This window comes from Streptopelia decaocto, assembly GCF_964273445.1.
Source record: "Streptopelia decaocto genome assembly, contig: HAP1_SCAFFOLD_970, whole genome shotgun sequence".
In the NCBI taxonomy this organism is placed as follows: Eukaryota; Metazoa; Chordata; class Aves; order Columbiformes; family Columbidae; genus Streptopelia; species Streptopelia decaocto.
In genome coordinates this window covers 41,005-49,314 of record NW_028116602.1, presented here as the reverse complement: position 1 = coordinate 49,314, position 8,310 = coordinate 41,005, and the positions used below count along the sequence as shown (strand labels likewise).

Genomic DNA, 8,310 nt, shown 5'->3' with positions numbered 1-8,310 from the left:
GGCGCAGCGCGTCCGGTTGCCATAGCGACAATGGGGGAAACACGGGGCGGCGGGAGCTGGGGCAGCACGTGTGTGCGGGACTGGGGAGAACTTGGGGGGTCCCAAAGGACCCCTGGGGGGTGCGGACCCACCCCCTGACCCCATGGCGGCCCCTCGCTGCCCCCCCCGGCCGCCGCTGCCCCCCCGGGGGATGGGCCAGGGCGCAGGTACGGGGAGAGACTGGGGGGGCCGGGGGGCGTCTGGGGGGGTGCGGGGGGTGTCTGAGCTTTTGCCCCCCCAGCTCCCCTCTCCGCCCGGGAGCTGCGGGCCCAGCACCGGCAGCTGCAGCGGGACCTGGCGCAGGCTCTGACGGTGGGTGAGACCCCCCGGGACCCCCTGGGTGACCCCCCCACACGGTGACCCCCCCCCGTGACCCCGCAGGGTGACGAGGGGACCCTGCTGGAGCTGCTGCAGCGTCGCCCCGAGGGCCGGGAGCTGCTGCGCCTGCGGGAGCGCGGGGTGAGGGGTCAGAGGTCACAGAGTATGGGGGGGTATGGGATATATGGGGGGCTGGGGGGGTATGGGATGTATGAGTGGGTATGGGATCTATAGAGGTCTGGGGGGGTATGGGGTCTATAGGGGGCTGGGGGGGTATGGGATGTATGGGGGGCTGGGGGGGGGTATGGGACCTATAGGGGGCTGAGGGGGTCATGGGGGGGAGGGAGTCGGGGGGCATGGGGGGTCACATGGGCGTGGGGGGGTCACAGGGGTCACATGGGGGAGGGAGTCGGGGGGTCACATGGGCGTGGGGGAGTCTCAGGGGTCAGTGGGTCACAGGGGTCGTGGGGGTCAGAGGAGACCTGGGGGTCTCGGGGGGGGGAGGGGAGGGTGCACGTACGGGGGGTACCCACCCCCTCCTCATCCCCTCCCCCCCCGCCCCCTCGCCCAGAGCGCGCGTTCGCTGCTGTGCGCGCGCCTGTGGCTCCAGCGCCGCCGATTGGACGCGCTGGGCCCCGCCCACCCCGTCGCAGTGCCCCGCCCCGCGCCCCCCCCGCGCCCCCCCGCAGCTCCCCAGCACCGGGACCGCGACCGGGAGCAGGTGGGTGCGACCCCCCCCCCCTCCCGCCCCCCCCCACGGTGTTAACCTTAACCATCTCCCCCCCCCCGCGGTGTCACACGCGTGTCCCCGTGTCCCCAGGCGCTGCGGGGGGGGCTGGGGCGGCTGCGGCTGCGGGCGGAGGAGGCGGCGCGGCTCACGGCGCTTTACCGCCGCCTGGGGGCGCACCTGCAGGTGAGCGCCGCAAGCCCCGCCCACCGCCCCGAAGCTCCGCCCACAGCCCCGACCTCATCCTAATCACAGCCCCGCCCACAGTCTGTCACAGCCCCGCCCAATCTGGTCACAGCCCCGCCCAATCTGGTCACAGCCCCGCCCAGTCTGGTCACAGCCCCGCCCGATCTGGTCACAGCCCCGCCCACAGCCTGGTCACGGCCCCGCCCACAGCCTGTTCACAGCCCCGCCCACAGCCTGTTCACAGACCCGCCCACAGCCTGTTCACAGCCCCGCCCAATCTGGTCACAGCCCCGCCCACAGCCTGGTCACAGCCCCGCCCACAGCCTGGTCACAGCCCCGCCCACAGCCTGGTCACAGCCCCGCCCAATCTGGTCACAGCCCCGCCCACAGTCTGGTCACAGCCCCGCCCCCTAGCCCCGCCCCCTAGCCCCGCCCTGCACCCACGTGGGGCCAGGCCCAGGACCGGGCTTTGTCACCCCTGGGTGGCACCACGGGGGTCCCTCGGGTGTGTCACCCCCGGGCGGGGATCCCCTTGGTGGGGAGGGGGGATCCCCAGGATCCCCAGGTGTGTGTCCCCGGGGGGGCGGGGTCACTGTGTGTGTCCCGCGGGTGCGGGTCCCGTGTCCCGCGGGTGTCCCCCCGGTGTCCCCCGGGTGTCCCCCCGGTGCCGGTGCTGACGGGCCGGGCAGGACGAGACCGGGGCCGCCCGGGGCCGCCTGGAGCAGCTGGAGGCGGAGCTGGAACGGCGGCGGCGGCAGCTGCGGGACCTGCGGGCCCGGGGGCACCGGGACCGGCCGGCCCGGGGGAGCAGCTCCGGGACCGGGGGGAGCAGCTCCGGGACCCGGGAGAGCGACCGGCCCGGGGGGAGCAGCTCCGGGACCCGGGAGAGCGACCGGACCGGGGGGAGCAGCTCCGGGACCCGGGAGAGCGACCGGCCCGGGGGGAGCAGCCCCGGGAGCGGGGGCAGCGGCACCGGGAGCGGGGGCAGCGGCCGGAGCGGCGGCGGCCGCGGACACCCGGTCCCCGACACGGGGGGCGCCGGGGGGGGCCCGGCCGGGACAGGGTACGGGGGGGTCCCGTGGGGCTGGGGGGTCCCCGTGTCCCCGGCTTGGGGGGGGCGGGGAGGCCGGGGGGGTCCGGGAGGAGTTGGGGGGTGTCTGGAGGGGTCTTGGGACACATGGGGGGCTGGGGGGACGTGGGGTGGTTTGGGGGTCGGGGGGGGGCTGGGGGGACCTGGGGGTCCCTGTCCCCAACCAGACTGTGCGGTCCCTTTGTCCCCCAGCCCCGGCCCCCCCCAGGAGACCCGGAGCAGGGGCAGGAGGGGGGGACCCCCCCAGTGTCCCCCCGACCCCCCCCTCCAGCGCCCCCCCCTCGCCTCCCCCCTGCCTGCCCGCCCCCCCCGGCAGCACCAGCCCCCAGGTGAGGACCCAGGCGTCCGGGAACCCCAGGGGTGGGGGGACCCTGTGTCCCCATGGCCCCACATCCTCCTGTTCCCACGTCCCCCTGTCCCCATGTCTCCACGTTCCCAAGTCCCCCTGTCCCCAAGCCTGTGTCCCCATGTCCCCCATATCCCACATCCCCATGTCCCCCCACCCCGTGCCCCGTGTCCCCCGTCCCCACGCCCCGTGCCCCATGTCCCCTGTCCCCACATCCCCCTGCCTGTGTCCCCATGTCCCCGTGTCCCCTGTCTCCACATCCCCATGTCCCCACACCCATGTCCCCTGTCCCATGTCCCCCTGCCCATGTCCCCATGTCCCCTGTCCCCACATCCCTCTGCCCGTGTCCCTGTGTCCCCTGTCCCCACATCCCCATGTCCCCTGTCCCACATCCCCCTGCCCATGTCCCCATGCCCCCTGCCTCCACAACCCCATGTCCCCATCCCCATGTCCCCTGTCCCCACATCCCCCTGCCCATGTCCCCGTGTCCCTGTCCCCACATTCCCCTGCCCGTGTCCCCTGTCTCCACATCCCCATGTCCCCTGTCCCCACATACCCCTGCCCATGTCCCCGTGTCCCCTGTCTCCACATCCCCACATCCCCTGCCTGTGCCCGTCCCCGTCCCCACGCCCCGTGTCCCCGTCCCCACACCTGTGCCCGTGTCCCCGTCCCCACGCCCCGTGCCCCGTGTCCCCGTCCCCACACCCGTGTCCCCGTCCCCACGCCCCGTGCCCCATGTCCCTGTCCCCACGCCTCGTGTCCCTGTCCCCACGCCCCGTGTCCCCGTCCCCGTGCCCCATGTCCCTGTCCCCGTGCCCCGTGTCCCCGTCCCCACGCCCGTGCCCCATGTCCCTGTCCCCACGCCTCGTGTCCCTGTCCCCACGCCCCGTGTCCCCGTCCCCGTGCCCCATGTCCCTGTCCCCGTGCCCCGTGTCCCCATCCCCACGCCCCGTGTCCCCATCCCCACGCCCCGTGTCCCCATCCCCACACCCGTGCCCCGTGTCCCTGTCCCCACGCCCTGTGTCCCCGTCCCCCCGCCCCGTGCCCCGTGTCCCCGTCCCCACACCCCATGTCCCCGTCCCCACGCCCCGTGTCCCCGTCCCCACGCCCCGCGCCCCGTGTCCCCATGTCCTGTGTCCCCTGTCTCCACATCCCCATGTCCCCACACCCATGTCCATGTCCCCGTGCCCCGTGTCCCCGTCCCCACACCCGTGCCCCGTGTCCCTGTCCCCACGCCCCGTGTCCCCGTCCCCACACCCGTGCCCGTGTCCCCGCCCGTCCCCACGCCCCGTGTCCCCGTCCCCACGCCCCGTGCCCCATGTCCCTGTCCCCACGCCTCGTGTCCCCGTCCCCACACCCGTGCCCCGTGTCCCTGTCCCCGTGCCCCGTGTCCCCGTCCCCACACCCGTGCCCCGTGTCCCTGTCCCCGTGCCCCGTGTCCCTGTCCCCCCGCCCCGTGTCCCCATCCCCACACCCGTGCCCCGTGTCCCCGTCCCCCGCCCCGTGTCCCCGTCCCCACACCCGTGCCCCGTGTCCCCGTCCCCCCGCCCCGTGTCCCCGTCCCCACACCCGTGCCCCGTGTCCCCGTCCCCCCGCCCCGTGTCCCCGTCCCCACGCCCGTGCCCCGTGTCCGCAGCGCTCGGCGTCCCCGGCGCTGGCGGCGCTGGCGCGGGGACAGGCGCTGGCCCTGGCACGGCTGCGGGCGGAGGTGGCGGCGCTGGGGGAGCAGCTGCAGCGGCTGCGCCACGGCGGGGAGCGGCGGCGGGAGGGGTCAGTGGGGACACGGGGGGACGGGGGGGGGACAGCGGGGTCCCCTGCGTCCCCACGGATGGGACACCTCGGGCCCATAGGGCCCGGACGCCTGGGTTCCTGTGGGTGGGACAATTTGGCCCCCAAGGTGTGGGACACCCCTGGGGTGCTGGGGGACATGGGGGTGGCATTGTCCCTATGTGGGGGTCCCAGCAGGGGTGACATTGTCCCCACACGGGGGTGTGGGGGCGGTGGGGTGACACTGTCCCCTGGGGTGGCAGGATGGTGGGGGTGACACTGTCCCTGTCCCCAGGGCGGTGTGGGTGACACTGTGACACTGTGCCCCTGTCCTGGGGTGACCCTGTCCCTGTCCCCAGGGCAGTGGGGTGACCCCGTGTCCCTGTCCCCGTCCCCAGGGCAGTGAGGCGACCCCGTGTCCCTGTCCCCAGGGCAGTGGGGTGACCCCGTGTCCCCGTCCCCAGGGCAGTGAGGTGACCCCGTGTCCCTGTCCCAGGGCAGTGAGGTGACCCCGTGTCCCCGTCCCCAGGGCAGGGGGTGACCCCGTGTCCCTGTCCCCAGGGCGGCGGGGTGACCCCGTGTCCCCGTCCCCAGGGCAGGGGGTGACCCCGTGTCCCTGTCCCCAGGGCGGCGGGGTGACCCCATGTCCCTGTCCCCAGGGCAGGGGGTGACCCCGTGTCCCTGTCCCCAGGGCAGTGAGGTGACCCCGTGTCCCCGTCCCCAGGGCAATGGGGTGACCCTGTCCCCAGGGTGGTGTGGGTGACCCTGTACCCCTGTCCACAGAGTGACCCCGTGTCCCTGTCCCCAGGGCGGCGGGGTGACCCCGTGTCCCCGTCCCCAGGGCAGTGAGGTGACCCCGTGTCCCTGTCCCCAGGGCAGTGAGGTGACCCCGTGTCCCCATCCCCAGGGCAGCAGGGTGACCCCGTGTCCCCGTCCCCAGGGCAGTGAGGTGACCCCGTGTCCCCATCCCCAGGGCAGCAGGGTGACCCCGTGTCCCCGTCCCCAGGGCAGTGAGGTGACCCCGTGTCCCCGTCCCCAGGGCAGCGGGGTGACCCCATGTCCCTGTCCCTGTCCCCAGGGCAGCGGGGTGACCCCGTGTCCCCGTCCCCAGGGCAGCGGGGTGACCCCATGTCCCTGTCCCTGTCCCCAGGGCAGCGGGGTGACCCCGTGTCCCCGTCCCCAGGGCGGTGTGGGTGACCCCGTGTCCCTGTCCCCAGGGCAGTGAGGTGACCCCGTGTCCCCGTCCCCAGGGCAGGGGGTGACCCCGTGTCCCTGTCCCCAGGGCAGGGGGTGACCCCGTGTCCCCGTCCCCAGGGCGGCGGGGTGACCCCGTGTCCCTGTCCCCAGGGCAGGGGGTGACCCCATGTCCCTGTCCCCAGGGCGGCGGGGTGACCCCGTGTCCCTGTCCCCAGGGCAGGGGGTGACCCCGTGTCCCCGTCCCCAGGGCAGGGGGTGACCCCGTGTCCCTGTCCCCAGGGCAGTGAGGCGACCCCGTGTCCCCGTCCCCAGGGCAGGGGGTGACCCCGTGTCCCCGTCCCCAGGTGCCGGCTCCGCGCGGCCGCCCGTGCCCAGCGGCTGTGTGAGCAGCGGCAGCGCAGGGACAGCGCCCGCCGGGCCCTGGCCGAGGTCACCCGGGCTCTGGGCTCGGCCACCGCCGGCCTGGGCCACCTGGCCGGGCAACTGGGCCAACTGGGGCTGGGGGACCCGATTGGGGACCCGATTGGGGACCCTATCGGGGACCCCCAGGCGCTGCTGGCGCAGACCCGGGCCGGGCTGGCGGCTCTGCAGGGGGGGCCCCCCCGGGCCCTGCGCCCCCCACCCAGCACCCCATGGCAGGTGGGAGAACTGGGGGGGCAGGGAGGGGGGTCTGGAGGGGGGAATGGAGATGGTTTGGGGGGCCCCAAGCCCGTCTAAGGGGGTCTGGGGGGGGGTCAGTGAGGTGGCTTGGGGGGCCCTGAGCCCATCTGGGGGAATCCTGGGGGGCTCTGAGGAGGTTTGGGGGGGCCCTGAGTCCATCTGGGGGAATCTTGGGGGACTCTGGGGGGGTTTGGGGGGGCCCTGAGTCTGGAGGGGGAAACGGAGATGGTTTGGGGGGCCCCAACCCCATCTAAGGGGGTCTGGGGGGGGTCAATGAGCTGGCTTGGGGGGCCCTGAGCCCATCTGGGCGAATCTTGGGGGGCTCTGGGGGGTTTGGGGGGGCCCTGAGTCCATCTGGGGGAATCTTGGGGGCTCTGAGGGGGTTTGGGGGGGCCTTGAGTCTAGAGGGGGGAACGGAGATGGTTTGGGGGGCCCCAACCTCATCTAAGGGGGTCTGGGGGGGGTCAGTGAGCTGCCTTGGGGGGGCCTGAGCCCATCTGGGGGAGTCTTGGGGGGCTTTGAGGGAGTTCGGGGGGCCCAACCCCATCTAGGAGGCTCTGGGGGGTCAATGAGCTGGCTTGGGGGGGCCCTGACAGTTTTGGGTGTCCCAATCCCATCTAGGAGGGTCTGGGGGGGGTCAGTGAGCTCCCTGGGGGGGGCCCTGAGCCCATCTAGGGGAATCTTGGGGGGCTCTGAGGAGGTTTGGGGGGGCCCTGAGTCCATCTGGGCGAATCTTGGGGGGCTCTGGGGGGGTTTGGGGGGCCCAACCCCATCTAGGAGGGTCTGGGGGGGTCAATGAGCTGGCTTGGGGGGCCCTGAGCCCATCTGGGGGAATCTTGGGGGATCTGGGGGGGTTTGGGGGGGCCCAACCCCATGTAGGAGGGTCTGGGGGGGGTCAATGAGCTGGCTTGGGGGGCCCTGAGCCCATCTTGGGGGGCCCAAGCCCATTTGGGGGATCCCTGCGCTGGTTTGAGGGGGTCTGGGGGTCCCCAAGCCCACTTGGGGGAATCTCAGGGGGGCTCTGAGGGGGTTTGGGGGGCTCTGGAGGGGGGAGTGAAACGGTCTGAGGGGCCTTGAGATGAACTGGGGGGGCCCTGAGCCATTTTGGGCCCCCCCCTGCAGCAACACAGCCGCCCCCCCTCTGAGGAGACCCCATCCCACAGCTCTGACGGTGAGGGGGGGCCGGGGGAGCCTGGGGGGGGGCTGGGGGGGGGTCTTTGGGGGGGGGGGGGGGGTGGCTGATGGGGGTTCTGAGGTTCTTGGCGGGGGGGGGGCATAGGGGTTCTGGGAGGATGGGGGGCGCTGTAGGGGTTTGGGGGGGGCTGTAGGGTTTTTGGGGGGGCTGGGGGCCGTGGGGCAGCCGTGGGCTGACACGGGTGCCCCAGAGGACGCCCCCCCCGCCATGGCCCCCCCGTCCCGCGCCGCCATCAAGCGCCAGTCCCGGCTGATCCTGGAGGGGCGGCGGGGGGGGCGGGGGGGGCGGGGGCCCCCCCGTGATCCCAGTGCCCCCCAGTGCCCCCAGCACCCCCAGTGTCCCTCCGTACCCCCCCAAGTTGCTCCCAGTATCTCCCAGTGTCCCCCCAGTGTCCCTGTGCCCCCCCCCAAGTTGCTCCCAGTGCCCCCTCCTTTCTCCCTGTACCCCCCCCCAGTTGCTTCCAGTATCCTCCAGTGTCACCGCAGAGCTCCCAGTGCCCCCCCAAGTTGTCCCCAGTATCTCCCGGTGCCCCCAAGTTGATCCCAGTCCTCCCCAGTGCCCCCCACCCCTCCCCAGTTGCTCCCAGTGCCCCCCAGTTGCTCCCAGTGCCCCCCATACCTCCCCTGTTGCTCCCAGTGCCCCCCAGTTGCTCCCAGTGACCCCCAGTGCCGTGTGTGGCCCATTAAAGCCCCCCCAACCCACCCACCCGCCTGTGCTTGGTCTTTGGGGGTCATGCTGGGGCAGGGGGGGGTCATCTGGGGGGGGGGTTCCTGTGGGGACCCAGG

At 73.7% G+C, this 8,310-nt stretch overlaps 1 protein-coding gene across 1 annotated transcript; it reads left to right on the top strand.

Annotated features, from left to right (window-relative positions):
* Window positions 1-126: 126 nt before the first annotated feature.
* Window positions 127-8,212, top strand: LOC309452133 (uncharacterized protein). Its single transcript, XM_082076809.1, has 9 exons — window positions 127-206; window positions 281-351; window positions 421-498; window positions 929-1,078; window positions 1,178-1,270; window positions 1,960-2,333; window positions 6,015-6,309; window positions 7,453-7,501; window positions 7,716-8,212. Exons 1-9 carry the CDS (start codon window positions 143-145, stop codon window positions 8,063-8,065), a joined length of 1,524 nt encoding a protein of 507 aa, XP_081932935.1. The 5' UTR covers window positions 127-142; the 3' UTR covers window positions 8,066-8,212.
* The last annotated feature ends 98 nt before the right edge of the window (window positions 8,213-8,310 follow it).